Here is a 20,349-nt window from a genome sequence, read left to right as displayed (position 1 = left end):
CAGATTTACCCACCTTGCTATCATATCCCTTATCCATCATCCATTAATTTGTCATGTATTGAATCAATGTCAATTAATTTGTCATTAATACACTAAATTGCCCTACTTACCAAATACATTTTAGACTTTAAGCAAATCTGAAGCAAAATCTCATAATATATAAATTAAATCTACTTTTTTTTGATATGCAGCCTTAATTAAAAAAAATGTAGTTTTTAATAAAAAAGACAATTCAGTAACTCCATTGCAAAAGCAACTTGCAAACAGGGAATTTATATTGCAAAGAGATGCAAACGAAGGGGGAGGGATGGTTTGTTGCAAAATCCCAGCATAGACGATGTTGAATCTGATAAACGAATTCTGTTCAACCTTTATACTCCAGGGTCCTCAGAATACGCAGCAGCAAAACATTCATTGCGATGGCGGCTGGTGCTCGGAGATCCCCGCCCTGCCCAGGGTCAAGGCCCAAGCTGCATTTACTTTCTGCAAGCGGGATGCGGCCACCATAAAGCCTCCCCCGGCACCGATCTTCTTCAGGCCCCGGGCACCACTCGCGTCGTTGCTCGGGTGACAGCTTGATCTCTGACCTCTGACGTTCGCGCGCCTGCATCACAGCGTCTGGTGACATCACAGCTGCAGCATGGCGGTCAAGGTGACACAACTGAGAATAACTCTCTATCATTTTAGGTTTTAGAGTGGTTGGAATTGAATAATTCGCGGGTTCATTCTGTGCACTAGTAAAACTGATTGCATTGGAAATCTATACATAAGAATTGTTTTAAGTGAACGGTATCTGCGTTTGTTTTTTGCGTTGTTGGCGATTGATGTTTGCAGGCCTAGCGCCTGGCCTTGAATTTACCTTTAAAACAGTTAAAAAAAAAAGTGCTTATTGTTATTTAACAACTTTACGCACAGTTGCCGGAATATCAAGATCTCTGTGTCTGACATTACATTATATATATACCGCAGGCAGCGAACTGTTACGGCAAAGAGTTATTATAATGTTCTAGCCGATAGAGCTAAATGTGTTGTTTCATCGAATGCAAAAAACAAACAAACCTTAGTTTCTAAAATTGAAAGTCTAGAGAGTTTGGTCGTGTGCGCGCTTCTTTAAAAAAGGATACGTAGGGAATGATTTAGAAATCCTTCGAGAGGAGGAACTTCTTTAGTATCAAGCTTGAGTAACTAGTTACAAGTAACGGGCAATAGATAACTAGTTTTATGGTAATCCATCATCGGTAATTTAGATACTGTTGCATAATATTGCAAGTTTAAATACTGTTCAGAATTGTGAAGTAACCCTTTTCTTCCTGTTTGTTCAAGATGAATTCATATTAGCAACTGACATGACAAGGGCTTTATTTTTTCAGGTGCAGTCAACAAAAAGGGCAGAGGCCAGCGAATTAAAAGCAGTATTTTTGAAGGTAATTGAAAACATTTATGCAAATTAAACCAGAGGGTACAATTTCAATTTTAAAGTGGGTGCAGGAGCAAAGAGACGTGGGGGTACATGTGCACAAATCGTTGAAGGTGGTGGGGCCGGTTGAGAAAGCAGTTAAAAAAGCATACGGGATCCTGGGCTTAATAAATCGAGGCATAGAGTACAAAAGCAAGGAAGTTATGATGAATCTTTTATAAAACACTGGTTCAGCCTCAACTGGAGTATTGTGTCCAATTTTGGGTACCGCGCTTTAGGAAGGATGTGAAGGCTTTGGAGAGGAGGCAGAAAAGATTTACAAGAATGGTTCCAGGGATAAGGGACTTCAGTTACGTGGATAGATTGGAGAAAGAAAGACTTGGATTTATATAGTGCCTTTCATGACCACAGGACGTCTCAAAGCGCTTTACAGCCAATGTAGTATTTTTGGAGTGTAGTCACTGTTGTAATGTGGGAAACGCGGCAGCCAATTTGTGCACAAGCAAGCTCCCACAAATAACAATGTGATAATGACCAGATAATCTGTTTTTTAGTGATGTTGATTGAGGGATAAATATTGGCCAGGACACCAGGGATAAGTCCCCTGCTCTTTTTCAAAATAATGCCATGGGATCTTTTAAATCCACTTGAGAGAGCAGGCGGGGCCTTGGTTCAATGTCTCATCCGAAAGACGGCACCTACAAAAATGCAGTGCTCCCTCAGTACTGCATTGGAGTGTCAGCCTAGATGTTTGTGCTCAAGTCTCTGGAGTGGGATGTGAACCCACAACCTTCTGACTCCGAGGCAAGAGTGCTACCACTGAGCCACAGCAGACACCATGAAGCTGAGGTTGTTCTGCTTAGAGCAGAGAAGATTAAGAGGAAATTTGACAGTTGTTCAAAATCATGAGGGATGTAGCTGGAGAGAAACTATTCCCATTGGCAGAAGGGTTGAGAACCAGAGGACACAGAATTAAGGTGATTGGCAGATGAACCAAGGGCGACATGAGGGAAAACTTTTTTACGCAACGAGTGGTTAGGATCTGGAATTCACTGCCTGAAAGGGTGGTGGAGGCAGATTCATTTGTGGCTTTCAAAAGGGACTTGGATAAGTACCTGAACGAAAAGAAATTGCAGGACTTTGGGGGAGAGGGACTATAGATTTAATATTTTTTTTGGAGATAACGTAAGAAGCAGATATACAGATTATTCTAATTTTATTCAGATATTAATAAAAATAGTAAATATAGCTTAAGTTTGTGTTTACTGGTTCAGTTCTTTGCATATTTATGCCAGTACTGTAATCTAGATTTATGAATCAGATGTGAACAAGTAGATTAGTGCAACTGCCTTGTTGATTCTTGTAGGTAGCTCCACTAAGTAAAATGGTCGTGGTGTAATATGACCTATCCCATAAGTTTGTAAAGATGAAAGTTATGAACTCCTATTTTATAGTGGAAATTAGAATCTAGGATTGATTTGATCTGCATTTGTTCAATCGGAGAGATTTAAATTCAGTACATTTATAGAAGCTGGGCCACTTCTTGGATTATTGTATTTGAAGCAAACACCACAATCTTTAATCTCTAAAGCTGTGGTACTCAGAACAGTTGCTTTCTAAAATTGCAACATTTATAAAAGACTGGGTTTTCATAGGAAGTAATTGGCTTGTAACTTTTTTCTTTCCTTTCTCTTCATTCCCTCCCAAAAGAAATAAAAAGTGTCTTTTTAATCCTCAAACATGAGGGCGAGAAAGTCTTCTTCATGGAAAGCTTAGATGAATATAGATGAAGGAGGCTGTCAGTTTGTCCATGCAGGAAAAAAGGTTATTTTTCCTGTCTTAACTGCACCTCCCCGCCTCCACCAACGCCCCCCCCCCCCCCTCAACCGAATTACAATGTTTAACTTGACCTGAATGTCTTAAGGTTTTTTTTGTCTCCACTGGCTTTATCAAACGATCATTCCAAGTATTTATCACTTGCATCTTTTTCTAATTTTTCTCCGATCTCTTTTATGCCCTCTTTGAGCTCATCTTTTCCATGAGACCCACCTCCTGCTCCCGCGACCCCATTCCAACTAAACTGCTGACCACGCAACTTCCTTTTTTGCTTCCCATGTTAGCTGACATTGTTGATGGTTCTCTCTCCTCGGGTACTGTTCCCCTCTTCAAATCTGCAGTCATCACCCCTCAAAAAAAAAAACAAATCCTTGACCCCACTGTGCTTGCTAGCTATTGCCCCATCTCCAACCTCCCTTTCCTGTCCAAAGTACTTGAACATGTTGTCGCCTCCCAAATCCATGACCATTTTTCCCTGAATTTCATGTAAGAATCCCTTCAATCTGGTTTTCACCCCTGCCACAGTACTGAAACGGCTCTCATCAAAGTCACAAATGACATCCTTTGTGACTGTGACAAAAGTAAACTATCCCTTTTCGTCGTCCCGGACCTATCTGCAGCCTTTGACACAGTTGGTCACTCCATCCTCTTCCAATGCCTCTCCACCATCGTCCAGCTAGGTGGGACTGCACTCACCTGGTTCCATTCTTAACTATCTAATCGTAGCCAGAAAATCTCCTGCAATGGCTTCTTTTCTCACTCTCGCATCGTTACCTCTGGTGTCCCCCAAGGATCTATCCTTGGCCCCCTCCTATTTCTCATCTATATGCTGCCCCTTGGCGATATCATCGGAAAACGCGGAGTCAGTTTCCACATGTAAGCTGACGACATCCAGCTCTACCTCTGCATCACTTCTCTTGACCCCTCCTTGGTCTCTAAATTGTCAGACTGCTTGTCCGACATCCAGTACTGGATGAGCAGAAATTTTCTCCAATTAAATATTGGGAAGACCGAAGCTATTGTCTTTGGTCCCCGCCATTAACTGCATTTCCTAACCATTGACTCCATCCCTCTCCTGAGCAACAATCTGAGGGCGAACCAGACTGTTCGCAACTTAGGCGTCATATTTGACCCCAAAATGAGTTTCTGGCCACACATCCGCGGCATAACTAAAGCCTTTTTTCACCTCCGTAACATTGCCCGCCTCCGCCCCTGCTTCAGCTCTTCTGCTGCTGAAACCTGCATCTATACCTTTGTTACTTCTAGACTTGACTACTCCAACTCACTCCTAACTGGCCTCCCACATTTTAGAACTACATAAACTTGATGTCATCCAAAACTCAGCAGCCCGTGTCCTAACTTGCACTCAGTCCCGATCACCCATCACCCTTGTTCTTGCTGACCTACATTGGCTGCCGGTTAAGCAACGCCTCGATTTTAAAATTCTCATCCTTGTTTTCGAATCCCTACATGGCTTCGCCCCTACCTATGTCTGTAATCTCCTCCAGCCCGACACCCCTCCGTGATATCTGCGCTCCTCCAATTTTGGCCCCTCGAGCAAACCCGATTTTAATTGCTCCATCATTGGCGGCTGTACCTTCAACTGCCAAGGCTCTAAGCTCTGAATCATAGAAGTTTACATCACGGAAGGATGCCATTCCGGCCCATTGTGTCTGTGCTGGCCAACAAGAGGCTATCTAGCCTAATCCCACTTTCCAGCTCTAGGTCTGTAACCCTACAGATTACGGCACATCAGGTGCACATCCAAATTCTTTAAATGTGGTGAGGGTTTCTGCCTCTACCACCCTTTCAGGCAGTGAGTTCCAGACCCCCACAAACCTCTGCGAGAAGAAATTTCCCCTCAAATCCCCTCTAAACCGTCGACCAGTTACTTTAATTTCTGTCCCTGGTTGTTGACTCCTCCGACAAGGAAAATAGGACCTTTCTATCCACGACATCTAGGCCCCTCATAATTTTATGCACCTCATTGAGGTTTCCCCTCAGCCTCCTCTGTTCCCAGAAAAGCAAACCCAGCCTATCCAATCTATCCTCGTAGCTAAGATTCTCCACTTCCGGCAACATCCTCGTAAATCTCCTCTGTACAATCCAGTGCAATGCAATCGCGCCCTTCCTGTAATGCGGTGACCAGAACTGCATGCAGTACTCCAGCTGTGGCCTAACTAGTGTTTGCCTCGGCTAATAAAAGCAAGCATTCCTTATGCTTTCTTAACCACCTTATCTATCTGGTCTGCTACCTTTGGGGATCTGTGGACATGCACTCCAAGGTCCCTTTGTTCCATTACACTTCTCAGTGTTCTACCATTTAATGTGTATTCCCTTTCCTTGTTAGCCCTCCCTAAATGCATTACCTCACACTTCTCCAGATTCAATTCCATTTGCCACTGTTCTGCCCACCTGACCAGTTGATTGATATCTTCCTGCAGTCTACAGCTTTCTTCTGCATTATCAACCACACAATCAATTTTAGTATCATCTACAAACTTCTTAAATCATACCCCTTATATTCAAGCCTAGATCATTAATGTATACCACAAAAAGCAAGGAACCTAGTACCGAGCCCTGCAGAACCTTACTGGAGACATCCTTCCAGTCACAAAAACACCCATCAATCATTACCCTTTTGCTTCCTGCCTCTGAGCGAATTTTGGATCCAACTTGTCACTTTGCCCTGGATCCTATGGGCTTTTACTTTCGTGACCAGTCTGCCATGTGGGACCTTGACTAAAGCTTTGCTGAAATCCATATACACTACATCATACGCACTGCCCTCATCGACCCTCCTGGTTACGTCCTTGAAAAATTCAATCAAGTTAGTCAGACACGACCTTCCCTTAACAAATCCGTGCTGACTGTCCCTGATCAATCCGTGTCTTTCTAAATGTAGATTTATCCTGTCTTTCAGGATTTTTTCCAATAATTTTCCTATCACTGAGCTTAGGCTGACTGGCCTGTAATTACTTGGTATATCCCTTTCTCCCTTCTTAAACAAAGGTACCACATTAGCAGTCCTCTGGCACCACACCTGAAGCCAGAGAGGATTGGAAAATGATGGTCAAGGCCTCTGATATTTCCTCTTTTACCTCGCTTAACAGCCTGGGATACATTTCATCCGGGCCTGAGGACTTATCCATTTTCAAAGCTGCGGAACCCCTTAATACCTCCTCTCTCACTGTTTATTTCAAGGAATATTTCACACTCCTCCTCGATAGCAGTGTCTGCATCGCCCCTCTCTTTGTGAAAACAGATGCAAAGTATTCATTAAAAACCATACCCAGATCTTCCGCCTCCACACACACATTACCCTCATGGTCTCTAATAGGCCCTACCCTTTCTTTAGTTATCCTCTTAATATATTTATAAAACATCTTTGGATTTTCCTTGATTTTACTTGCCAAGAATTTTTCATACTTTCTCTTTGCTTTCCTAATATCCATTTTAATTTCACCCCAGAACTTTTTATACTCTTCTCGAGATTCTGCAGTATTTAGCCCTCGGTATCTGTCATAAGCTTCCCTTTTTTTCTTTAACCCACCCTTTTATAATAAAAAATAAAAAAGGGAAGGTGGCTCAACCGTGGCTATCAAGGGAAATCAGGGATAGTATTAAAGCCAAGGAAGTGGCATACAAATTGGCCAGAAATAGCAGCGAACCCGGGGACTGGGAGAAATTTAGAACTCAGCAGAGGCGGACAAAGGGTTTGATTAGGGCAGGGAAAATGGAGTACGAGAAGAAGCTTGCAGGGACCATTAAGACGGACTGCAAAAGTTTCTATAGGTATGTAAAGAGAAAAAGGTTAGTAAAGATAAACGTAGGTCCCCTGCAGTCAGAATCAGGGGAAGTCATAACGGGGAACAAAGAAATGGCAGACCAATTGAACAAGTACTTTGGTTCGGTATTCACTAAGGAGGACACAAACAACCTTCCAGATATAAAAGGGGTCAGAGGGTCTAGTAAGGAGGAGGAACTGAGGGAAATCTTTATTAGTCGGGAAATTGATGGGATTGAAGGCCGATAAATCCCCAGGGCCTGATGGACTGCATCCCAGAGTACTTAAGGAGGTGGCCTTGGAAATAGCGGATGCATTGACAGTCATTTTCCAACATTCCATTGACACTGGATCAGTTCCTATCGAGTGGAGGGTAGCCAATGTAACCCCACTTTTTAAAAAAGGATGGAGAGAGAAAACGGAATTATAGACCGGTCAGCCTGACCTCAGTAGTGGGTAAAATGATGGAATCAATTATTAAGGATGTCATAGCAGCGCATTTGGAAAATGGTGACATGATAGGTCCAAGTCAGCATGGATTTGTGAAAGGGAAATCATGCTTGACAAATCTTCTGGAATTTTTTGAGGATGTTTCCAGTAGAATGGACAAGGGAGAACCAGTTGATGTGGTATATTTGGACTTTCAGAAGGCTTTCGACAAGGTCCCACACACGAGATTAATGTGCAAAGTTAAAGCACATGGGATTGGGGGTAGTGTGCTGACGTGGATTGAGAACTGGTTGTCAGACAGGAAGCAAAGAGTAGGAGTAAATGGGTACTTTTCAGAATGGCAGGCAGTGACTAATGGGGTACCGCAAGGTTCTGTGCTGGGGCCCCAGCTGTTTACATTGTACATTAATGATTTAGACGAGGGGATTAAATGTATCTCCAAATTTGCAGATGACACTAAGTTGGGTGGCAGTGTGAGCTGCGAGGAGGATGCTATGAGGCTGCAGAGTGACTTGGATAGGTTAGGTGAGTGGGCAAATGAATGGCAGATGAAGTATAATGTGGATAAATGTGAGGTTATCCACTTTGGTGGTAAAAACAGAGAGACAGACTATTATCTGAATGGTGACAGATTAGGAAAAGGGAAGGTGCAACAAGACCTGGGTGTCATGGTACATCAGTCATTGAAGGTTGGCATGCAGGTACAGCAGGCGGTTAAGAAAGCAAATGGCATGTTGGCCTTCATAGCGAGGGGATTTGAGTACAGGGGCAGGGAGGTGTTGCTACAGTTGTACAGGGCCTTGGTGAGGCCACACCTGGAGTATTGTGTACAATTTTGGTCTCCTAACTTGAGGAAGGGCATTCTTGCTATTGAGGAAGTGCAGCAAAGGTTCGCCAGACTGATTCCCGGGATGGCGGGACTGGCCTATCAAGAAAGACTGGATCAACTGGGCTTGTATTCACTGGGGTTCAGAAGAATGAAAGGGGATGTCATAGAAACGTTTAAAATTCTGATGGGTTTAGACAGGTTAGATGCAGGAAGAATGTTCCCGATGTTGGGGAAGTTCAGAATCAGAGGTCACAGTCTTAAGGATAAGGGGTAAGCCATTTAGGACCGAGATGAGGAGAAACTTCTTCACCCAGAGAGTGGTGAACCTGTGGAATTCTCTAGCACAGAAAGTTGTTGAGGCCAATTCACTAAATATATTCAAAAAGGAGTTAGATGTAGTCCTTACTACTAGGCGGATCAAGGGGTGTGGCGAGAAAGTAGGAATGGGGTACTGAAGTTGCATGTTCAGCCATGAACTCATTGAATGGTGGTGCAGGCTCGAAGGGCCAAATGGCCTGCTCCTGCACCTATTTTCTATGTTTCTATGTTATGTCCCCAGACATCCAGGGGGCTCTAGATTTGTTAATCCCTCTTTTTTTTGAGGGCACATATTTGGCCTGAACCCTCCGGATCTCCTCCTTGAAAACTCCCACTGCTCTGACACTGATTTACCTTCAAGTAGCTGTTTCTAGTCCACTTTGGCTAAATCACCTCTCAGCTTAGCAAAATTGGCGCTTCCCCAATTTCGAACTTTTATTCCTGGTCTATCATTGTCATTTTCCATAACTACTTTAAACCTAATTGAATTATGGTCACTAGCACCTAAATGCTCTCCCACTGATACCCCTTCCATCTACCCAGCTTCATTCCCTAAAACTAAATCCAGAACAGCCCCCTCCCGTGTTGGGCGTGCTACATACTGGCTAAAAAAAGTTCTCTTGAATGCATTTTAGGAATTCCGCACCCTCTAAACCCTTCACACTAATTTTGTCCCATTTAACATTGGGATAGTTGAAATCCCTTACTATTACTACCCTTTAGTTTTTGCACTTCTCAGAAATATATCTACATATTTGCTCTTCTCTCTCCCTCTCACTGTTTGCTGGACGTGTACTATAGACCCCCAGTGTGACTCCAGATTTCCCTCCCTAAATCTCTCTGGCTCTCTGCCTCTTTTTCTTCCTTTAAGACGCTCCTTTAAACCTACCTCTTTGACCAAACTTTTGGTCATCTGCTCGAATATCTCCTTGGGTGGCTCGGATAACGCTCCTGTGAATCACCTTATAACGTTTAGCTACGTTAAAGGCGCTATATAAGTACAATTGTTGTAGTTGCTGTGAAGAAGTTCTTCCTGACTCAGTCACAAATTGCCCTTTTACCAGTTATAGCCAAGTTCCCCTTGTTCTAGTGTCTTGGCTCATCTTGTAGTAGTGCTCTTGATTTACCTTATCTACATATCATTTAAAATCTTGTAGGTTTCTACTAAGGTTCTGACTCCATTGCCTCCTTCAAGGCTAAAGTGCCTCAGTTTCTCCAGTATTTCCTCATAAGCATATCTAAAACAAGAAGATCGAGAAAGAAGGAATGGGAACATTGAGGGCTGGGGAAAGGAATGTTGTCGTAAGGAGTTAATACAGATGCTTAACAAGTATGTTTACAAAGGAGAGTGTAGGAAGGACTGTAGGACTACCAGGGAAGGATCTGGAGGAATTACAGATAAGGATTATGTCTAAATATTAAAATTGTATTCAATGGGTTAATGGAATTTCAAGTTAATAAATTACTGACCAGAAATCCAAGGGAGATTATTGATAAACTAGAAGTGCCTACCATAATTAGGAGGGGGAAAATAGAATATAAGAGGAAGCTTGCTGGGAACATAAAACTGACTGCAAAAGCTTCTACCGATATGTGAAGAGAAAAAGATGAGTGAAGACAAACATAGGTCCCTTGCAGTCAGATACAGGTGAATTTATAATGGGGAATAAAGAAATGGCAGACCAATTGAACTGTCTTCACGAAGGAAGACACAAATAACCTTCTGGAAATACTAGGGGACCGAGTGTCTAGTGAGAAGGAGGAACTGAAGGAAATCCTTATTAGGCGGGAAATTGTGATCGGGAAATTGATGGAATTAAGGCCGATAAATCCCTGGGGTCTGATAGTCTGCATCCCAGAGTACTTAAGGAAGTGGCCTAGAAATAGTGGATGCATTGGTGATCATTTTCCAACAGTCTATTGACTCTGGATCAGTTCCTATGGACTGGAGGGTAGCTAATGTAACACCACTTTTTAAAAAAGGAGGGAGAGAGAAAATGGGTTAGCCTGACATCAGTAGTGGGGAAAATGTTGGAATCAATTATTAAAGATGAAATAGCAGCGCATTTGGAAAGTAGTGACAGGATCGGTCCAAGTCAGCATGGATTTATGAAAGGGAAATCATGCTTGACAAATCTTCTAGAAATTTTTGAGGATGTAACTTGTAGAGTGGACAAGGGCGAACCAGTGGAGGTGTATTTGGACTTTCAAAAGGCTTTTGACAAGGTCCCACACAAGAGATTGGTGTGCAAAGTTAAAGTACATGGTATTGGGGGTAATGTACTGACGTAGATAGAGAATTGGTTGGCAGACAAGAAGCAGAGAGTCGGGATAAACGGGTCCTTTTCAGAATGGCAGGCAGTGACTAGTGGAGTGCTGCAGGGCTCAGTGCTGGGACCCCAGCTATTTACAATATACATCAATGATTTGGATGAAGGAATTGAGTGTAATATCTCCAAGTTTGCAGATGACACTAAGCTGGGTGGCGGTGTGAGCTGTGAGGAGGGCGCTAAGAGGCTGCAGGGTGACTTGGACAGGTTAGGTGAGTGGGCAAATGCATGGCAGTTGCAGTATAATGTGGATAAATGTGAGGTTATCCACTTTGGTGGCGGAGTATTATCTGAATGGCGGCAGATTAGGAAAAGGGGAGTTGTAACGAGACCTGGGTGTCATGGTACATCAGTCATTGAAAGTTGACATGCAGGTACAGCAGGCGGTGAAGAAGGCAAATGGTATGTTGGCCTTCATAGTTAGGGGATTTGAGTATACGAGCAGTGAGGTCTTACTGTAGTTGTAGAGGGCCTTGGTGAGGCCTCACCTGGAATATTGTGTTCAGTTTTGATCTCCTAATCTGAGGAAGGACGTTCTTGCTATTGAGGGAGTGCAGTGAAGGTTCACCAGACTTATTCGCGAGATGGCAGGACTGACATATGAGGAGAGACTGGATCGACTGGGCCTGTATTCACTGGAGTTTAGAAGGATGAGAGGGGCTCTCGTAGAAACGTATAAAATTGTGATGGGACTGGACAGGTTAGATGCAAGAAGAATGTTCCCGATGTTGGGGAAGTCCAGAACCAGGAAACACAGTCTAAGGATAAGGGGTAAGCCATTTAGGACTGAGATGAGGAGAAACCTCTTCACTCAGAGTTGTTAACCTGTGGAACTCTCGACCGCAGAGAGTTGTTGATGCCAGTTCATTGGATATATTCAAGAGGGAGTTAGATATGGCCCTTATGGCTAAAGGGATCAAGGGGTATGGAGAGAAAGCAGGAAAGGGGTACTGAGGTGAATGATCAGCTGTGAGTTTATTGAATTGTGGTGCAGGATCGAAGGGCCGAATGGCCTACTCCTGCACCTATTTTCTATGCTTCTATAAAAATAAGGCACCTTTTTCAAAAGTGTTATATAAAAATGCCACACAAGACTTTCGTTGAAGATTCAAGTCCATGATATTAAAGAAAGGAACAACGTGGACCATTTCCCATATCTCGGGAGCCTCTTATCAACAAAGGCAGACATTGAAGCAGAGATTCAACATCGCCTCCAGTATGCCTGTGCAGCCTTTGGCCGTCTGAGGAAAAGAGTGTTTGAAGACAGGCCCTCAAATCTACCACCAAGCTCATGGTCTACAGCGCTGTAGTAATACCCGCCCTCCTGTATGGATCCGAGGCATGGACGATGTATAGAAGGCCCCTCAAGTCGCTGGAGATGTATCACCAACGATGTCTCCGCAAGATCCTGCAAATCCCCTGGGAGGACAGGTGCACCAACATCAGTGTCCTCGACCAGGCTAACATCCCCAGTATTGAAGCACTGACCACACTCGATCAGCTTCGCTGGGCATACCACATAGTTCGCATGCCAGATACGAGACTCCTTAAGCAAATTCTTTATGTGAAGCTCCATTGTGGTAAATGAGCCAAAGGAGGACAGCGGAAACGTTATAAGGACATCCTCAAAGCCTCACTGGTAAAGTGCGACATCACCACTGACACCTGGGAGACCCTGGCCGAAAACCGCCTGAGGTGGAGAAAGTGCATCCGGGAGGCAGCTGAAGGAGCGCGCGGCAAACCAGCCCCACCGATCCCTTGCCTCAATGAATGTCTGTCCCGCCTGTAGCAGGGTCTGTGGCTCTCGTATCGGACTGGTCAGCCATCTAAGAACTCACTTCGGGAGTGGAAGCAAGTACTCCTCGATTCCGATGGACTGCCAATGATAATGATAGAGACTAGGTCAAAGTTTTATGGAAATCAGTGAAAGCAATGTACGTAAATTTCCCAGAGTCCTACTACACTCCGTGATTTCAATTAAACGCACAATTCTCATTCCTCATAACAGTAAAATCTAGCCTGTTCCTTTCTGATTTACTCTCCGTGTCTTGAGCAGTATATATATGTGTCATGACAGCCCAAAGAACCACTTGAAGACCTACTGATTCACTATGATGGTACGAGGAACGAGAGTATATAGTTATGATTAGAGTCTTTAAAAGCTAGGGTTGTATTCGTTGGAACAGAGAAGGTTAAGGAAAGACTTGGTAGAAATGTTTGAGAGGCTAACTTCGAATATGGAATGCATTATTATAAAATGAATGAGTCAATCGTGATATTTAAGAAAAATATTAAGGGGTACCAGGATAGAACAGGGAAATGGAAATAGAGTAGATAGTTGCATTTTTCCTGTGTTCTTCTCTCTGAAATACCTTGGGATATTTAGTTTAAGTGCTATAAATGCTCTGGCATGCTGCCAAGTGGCTGTGTTGAAATATTTGATTGTCTTAATCCTTTGATGGTCTCTTGCAGTTCTCCCTCCCTTTTGTTTTGGTGACCAAACCTGAACACCGTATCAGTGTTAGTCATTCATCATTGTGCTTCTGCAATGCAGGAAGGAACTCCTTCATGGTTTATTTACTCCCAGATGACACATCTGTGATTTTGATACAGAAGAAGTAATGCTGTTACTTTAACAGCATGCAAATGTTAGCCAACATAAATGTATTTTGCTTTCTTTACTGTATTTTTAATAAATATCTCCTATACCTTACTTTGAGCATTCAGATAATAGTCTTACACGGGAAGGAGATTGTTGGTCTGACAAAATAATTCTTAAGAATAAAGAAAAATAAAGTACGTGCATTTATATAGTGCTTTTCATGACATCAGGATGTCCCAAAGTGCTTCACAGCCAATAAAATACTTTTTGAAGTGTAGGCATCAATATTCCCTCTTAATTTTTTTCCCTGCGTGAGCCCATTAAATTTGCTGCACAGTATCTCTTCCAGCAACAATGCTGGTGAGCGTCCTGCGCAGGACCTCGCGATTGGTACGTCACCCTACGCCTTAGGGGTAACATTGGTAGTCACTATTGTAATGCAAGAAACATTAGTTAATTATTTATTACGAAACAATAGTTAAATAATGGTTTTCGAGGTCTGTATTATGATCACAGTATTTTATGTCAAACTTTCAAATCTAATTGACCTGTTTGAAGAATATGAAGACAAAACAATTGAGAAAATCTTCTGGAATTCAAGTGGGATGACCATATTCCTTTGATTGCTCTTATATTGGAAAATGTTGACATTTGATTCAGATTTAAATTGTTGTAGCTTCAGGCAGGATTCATGAGTACAGCTGCATTCAGCTGTTTCCATGTAGTATAAGCTACATCCTCTCAATTTTGTGACTAGCAAGCTCTCGTACTTTGCACAAGGAAGTGTAAGATTGCTCATTAAAAGGACATGCATGCCTGGCCTAAATTTGGAGTTGTTCAGAAGTAGCTTATGTCAATTCAGTATGCAGTAAAAATTACTTCTCACTGATTACTGTTCTGTCTTTTGAGTCTTCATTTTCTCTGTTGAAGAGTAGTGCAAAAATAGCCACATCAAAAAAAACAATAAATTACAGTAAAATTGTAATTCAAATTTTTACATTAAACGTTATTTTTGCAAGCAGCCTGGTAGCTCAGTCAGTTGAATGCTGTAATTGGTGGTGTCAGCTAATCTGCTGCAGCTGGATGAAAAGTCATTGACACTTGATTAGGCTACTGCAATGGGCATCATATTAAAATAAGACGGTTGTTTTTGGGGAAGCAGAAAATATGGACCAGCTGCTCCTACTGCTTCCTGGACTTAAAATTGTATTCAGCTGGCAAGAGGTACTGCATTATTGACACCTGCAGCCAGGACTTTCCGACCCTTCAGGCTGCAGGAGGGTTTTGGGAAGAAGGGAGGAAGAGAGGATCTGAGGAAGTTAATGGTTTGGAAAGTTTTTTGAATATATCTTTGTGGAATTAGGACATTGCAAGATAACTCATGAGAGTGGCAAACATGGATCTTTGTTTTTCTCAATGATTTAATGACTAAGTAGAGAAGATATGAGTGAGTTATGGGGTTAGTATGACTGTTTATCACTGCCGGTGATTTACATTTATACTTAAAAGGTTATAAATCAAAAGTTAGGATTTGAATAACTTAGCACATGTTCATATTATGCAGATTGTTTAAATTTGTCGTGTTCATTTCGGAGTGCTTATACTTAGTTCCCAAGTAACAGTAATTTATGGTATCATACAGCACAGAAGGAGGCCATTCGGCCCATCGTGCCTTTGCCAGCTCTTTGAAAGAGCTTTCCGATTAGTCCCGCTCCCCAACTCTTTCCCCACACCCCTGCAAATTTGATATCCCTTTTCAGCTATGTAGTGTATGGATGTTCACAGCAAAATATGTAATTTTTGAATCTTTATAATGGGCCATAATTTGCTGTTGGAGTGAATGTAACAGTGTTTGCTATTAGTTAAATTTGCCCTTGCATGTTTAGGCTTTAAAATTTTTTGCGTGGCAAACTGCTGAAAGTGCGAGCTGATAATGTTGCAGCGAGGTAAACCGGGCATATGGGACCAGAGTGAACAGGGCAAGCAACTGTGTATCTCCCTAACCAGTTGTGAATCTCCTTAATCAATCTGATTGAAGTACTGAGCAGGAAGTATAAATTAGAGTGAGTGAATTCAATACCAAATCAGGTACAGAAACAGAAAATGAGAGGGAAAGAAATATTGGATTGAGGGAGAAAAAAGAGACGAAGGAAAAATAAAACTATAAAAAAATATATATTTCATTTTCAAAATCTCCAACAATTAAACCCTGAAAGAATGAGACTCCACACTTGTAATAGTTAATTTTTACTGCTCGAGAGATTGCTTGACAGTGATTAACACTTACCACGTTTTTAAAAGGGTATTTTACTGAAGTGGACAAGACCTAACTTTCTATGGCGAGTTTAGTTTGCTGGTATGGCAACTTTACGCCATTGAATGCATTTCAATGGTGAAGTGGGCAACGAGATGCTTTTTTCTCAAAGCTAACAGCGGGGCAGAGCAGTGCACCTCTGACAGTAGCATAAAAGAGAACCCAAAAATTTTCTACCAGCATGTAATAGTAAGCAGGTAGTAAGGGGCCGGTTGGCCTATTGGGGGCAAAGGTGGTGCTTTCCTTCTTCTTGGGCAGTGCCCCGAAGTCGAGGATGACTTGCTTCCACACTAAAATGAGTTCTCAGGTGACTGATGAGACCAATACGGGATCGACAGTCTCACAGGTCGGGCAGATGGTGGTTGGGAGGGATGGTTGGATGAGGTGCTTGATTTGTCATATGCTCCTTCCGCTCCTCCTTCCTTCCTCCTTCCTCCCTCCCCCGCCCCCCCACCCCCCCCACAAGCCTCTATCACCCCATGCCCCAGCCCAGCCTTTCTCATTCCCCCAGCGCCGCCTCTGCCCCCCAGCCTATCCTCTCTCTTCTCCCCCCGCCCCCACCCAACCTCTCTCTCTTCTCCCAGCACCCAACCCCCCCACCCCAGCCTCTCTCTTGCCAGCCCATCCTCCCAGCCTCTCTCTTCCCAGCCCCCCCCTCCCGCCTCTCTCTTCCCAGACCCCCCCCCCGCCGCCTCTCTCTTCCCAGACCCCCCCGCCTCTCTCTTCTCAGACCCCCCCCCCCCCCCGCCGCCCCTCTCTTCCCAGCCCCCCCCCCGCCGCCCCTCTCTTCCCAGCCCCCCCGCCGCCCCTCTCTCTTCCCAGTCCCCCACCCCGCCCCAGCCTCTCTGCCGCCCCCCCCCACCCAACCGTTCTTTCTCCCCACCCCACCCCAGCCTCTCTTGCTCCCCACCGCCCCCCCACCACCCCCAAGCCTCGCTCAATCTCCTCCCAGCCCCCCCTCGCTCTCTCCCCAGCTCCCCCCTCTTGGCCCCCACCCCCCACCTCCCTGCTGCTTCTCTGCCCCCTGCCGCCACTCTCAGCTGCACATGGGTCCTCTCGGCTGCTCGCCGGCCCTCTCGGCCCGCTGAGAGGGGTCGGGGCCAGCGTGGGGTGGAGATAGTTGGGGGCTGGGGGACGAGAGGAAGAGAATTGGGGGGAGGGAGCGACGTGTGGCGTGGGCGGGACGGGGGGGGGGATGTGGGAGAGAGAGTTGGGGTCGGGGCCTGAGCGGTGTCTCGGGCCTCAGGTCCTGCTTCTTGGCCCCACGTGGAGGGAATGATTTGGAGGGGTGTGGAGCATGACTCGGGCAGGGCTTGACAGATGCATGACTGTCAAAAAAAGTGTTTTTATATGACTTGGATATTAGAATGCAGAGTAAAATTTCAAAATTTGCTGATGATACCAAACTTGGAGGTGTTGCAAACAGTGAGGATGATACCAAGCGATTGCAAAAGGACATTGATCGGCTGGCATAAGGGGCAGACAAGTGGCAGATGAAATTTAAGATAGAGAAGCGTGAGGTGATGCATATTGGCAGGAACATAAACATAGAAAATAGGTGCAGGAGTAGGCCATTCCGCCCTTCGAGCCTGCACCACCATTCAATAAGATCATGGCTGATCATTCACCTCAGTACCCCTTTCCTGCTTTCTCTCCATACCCCTTGATCCCTTTAGCTGTAAGGGCCATATCCAACTCCCTCTTGAATATATCTAACGAACTGGCATCAACTCTCTGCGGTAGAGAATTCCACAGGTTAACAACTTTGAGTGAAGTAGTTCCTCCTCATCTCGGTCCTAAATGGCTTACCCCTTATCCTTAGACTGTGACCCCTGGTTCTGGATTCCCCCAACATCGGGAACATTCTTCCTGCATCTAACCTGTCCAATCCTATCAGAATTTTATATGTTTCTATGAGATCCCCTCTCATTCTTCTAAATTCCAGTGAATACAGGCCCAGTCGATTCAGTTTCTCCTCATATGTCAATCCTGCCATCCCAGGAATCAGTCTGGTGAACCTTCGCTGCACTCCCTCAATAGCAAGAACGTCCTTCCTCAGATTAGGAGACCAAAACTGAACACAATATTCCAGGTGAGGCCTCACCAAGGCGCTGTACAGCTGCAGAAAGACCTCCCTGCTCCTATACTCAAATCCCCTAGCTATGAAGGCCAACATGCCATTTGCCGCCTTCACCGCCTGCTGTACCTGCATGCCAACCTCAAACAACTGATGTACCATGACGCCCAGGTCTCGTTGCACCTCCTTTTCCTAATTTGCCGCCATTCAGATAATATTCTGACTTCGTGTTTTTGCCATCAAAGTGGATAACCTCACATTTATCCACATTATACTGCATCTGTCATGCATTTGCCCACTCACCTAACCTGTCCAAGTCACCCTGCAGCCTCTTAGCATCCTCCTCACAGCTCACACCGCCACCCAGCTTAGTGTCATCTGCAAACTTGGAGATATTACTCTCAATTCCTTCATCTAAATCATTGATGTATATTGTAAATAGCTGAGCCCTGCAGCACCCCACTAGTCACTGCCTGCCATTCTGAAAAGGACCCGTTTATCCTGACTGTCTGCTTCCTGTCTGCCGACCAGTTCTCTATCCGCGTCAATACATTATCCCCAATACCATGTGCTTTAATTTTGCACACCAATCTCTTGTGTGGGACCTTGTCAAAAGCCTTTTGAAAGTCCAAATACACCACATCCACTGGTTCTCCCCTGTCCACTCTACTAGTTACATCCTCAAAAAATTTTGGAAGATTTGTCAAGCATGATTTCCCTTTCATAAATCCATGCTGACTTGGACCGATCCTGTCACTGCTTTCCAAATGTGATGCTATTTCATCTTTAATAATTGATTCCAACATTTTCCCCACTACTGATGTCAGGCTAACCGGTCTATAATTCCCTGTTTTCTCTCTCCCTCATTTAAAAAAAAAAAAAAGTCGTGTTACATTAGCTACCCTCCAGTCCATAGGAACTGATCCAGAATCGATAGACTGTTGGAAAGTGATCCCCAATGCATCCACTATTTCTCGGGCCACTTCCTTAAGTACTCTGGGATGCAGACTATCAGGCCCTGGGGATTTATCGGCCTTCAGTCCCATCAATTTCCCTAACACAATTTCTTGACTAATAAGGATTTCCTTCAGTTTCCCCCTTCTCGCTAGACCCTCGTTCTCCTAGTATTTCCGGAAGGTTATTTGTGTCTTCCTTCATGAAGACAGAACCAAAGTATTTGTTCAAATGGTCTGCCATTTCTTTGTTCCCGTTTAACCCCCACGGTCCCACACAAGAGACTGGTGTGCAAAATTAAAGCACATGGTATTGGAGGTATTGACGTGGATAGAGAATTGGTTGGCAGATGGGAAGCTGAGAGTCGGGATAAACGGGACAGGAGAGGCAATATAGACTTACTGGCACAGTTCTAAAGATTATGCAGGGATCTGGGGGTTCATGTGATCTTTGAAGGTGGCAAGTCATATTGAGAGTGTAGTTAGCAAAGCATCCTGGGCTTCATAAATAGAGCTATTGAGTACAAAAGCAGGCAAGGCCACAACTGGAGTATTGTGTCCAGTTCTGATCACCACACTTTAGGAAGGATGTGAAAGTCCTTGAGAGGGTGCAGAGGAGATTTACCAGAATGGTTCCAGGGATGAGGGATTTTAGTTACAACAAAGGTTGGAGAAGCTGGGGTGGTTCTTCTTGGAGCAAAGGAGGTTGAGGGGAGATTTGATAGGTGTATAAGATTATGACAGGTTTAGATAAGGTAGACAAAGAAAAGCCGGTCCCATTAGCTGACTAGGGGATACAGATTTAAGGTTATGGGCAAGAGATTTGAGGAAGAACATTTTTACGCAGTGAGTGGTAATGACCTGGAACTCGCTGCTTACGAGGGTGGTGGAAGCGGAGACGATCAATGTTTTCAAAAGGAAATTGGATAGGCACTTGAAGGAAATAAACTTGCAGGGCTATGGGATAGTGGGGGAATGGGAATGACTGGATTGCTCTACAGAGAGCTGGCATGGACTCGATGGGTGGAATGGCCTCCTTCTGTGACGTACTGACTATGACATCTGCCCTCGCCTGAAGTTGAAGTTGCAGTAGCACTTGCGCAGAAATAATGGTGAATTATGACCCAATGTTTACCAGAGTAAAAGTATTAACTTCCTGGAATTGTCTTTTGTGGATATTTCACCATGTATAGGGATTACAAACAAGTATCCTTAAATTTGTTGAGCTGTGGTTGGAACCACAAGATGTTTCTCAAGAATAGATTTTGGTCAGATGCTTCTTTCCATAAGTTTATTGATGCACCAAAACAACAATTTGTCTTTTTATAGTGCCTCTTGCATGGAGAATAATGTGAGTGATTTACCAAAAATGGCAGACAGCAAGCAACAGAGAAAAAGGATAAAAGTAGAGTGTAGGTATAGGTAAAATCACACTG

General features: G+C 44.0%; 1 protein-coding gene across 1 annotated transcript in view; it reads left to right on the top strand.

The window, feature by feature from the left end:
* Positions 1-614: 614 nt before the first annotated feature.
* The window catches only part of LOC139254271 (electrogenic aspartate/glutamate antiporter SLC25A12, mitochondrial-like), a 169,748-nt gene continuing 150,013 nt past the window's right edge, over positions 615-20,349 (top strand). The window contains exons 1-2 of the mRNA XM_070873658.1: positions 615-652; positions 1,371-1,424. Of these exons, the coding sequence (XP_070729759.1) occupies positions 641-652; positions 1,371-1,424 (66 nt within the window). The 5' untranslated portion in view covers positions 615-640. The remainder of the gene's footprint in view (positions 653-1,370; positions 1,425-20,349) is intronic.

Source organism: Pristiophorus japonicus, chromosome 3 (genome assembly GCF_044704955.1).
Source record: "Pristiophorus japonicus isolate sPriJap1 chromosome 3, sPriJap1.hap1, whole genome shotgun sequence".
NCBI lineage: Eukaryota > Metazoa > Chordata > Chondrichthyes > Pristiophoridae > Pristiophorus > Pristiophorus japonicus.
This window is presented reverse-complemented; position numbering and strand designations above follow the sequence as displayed.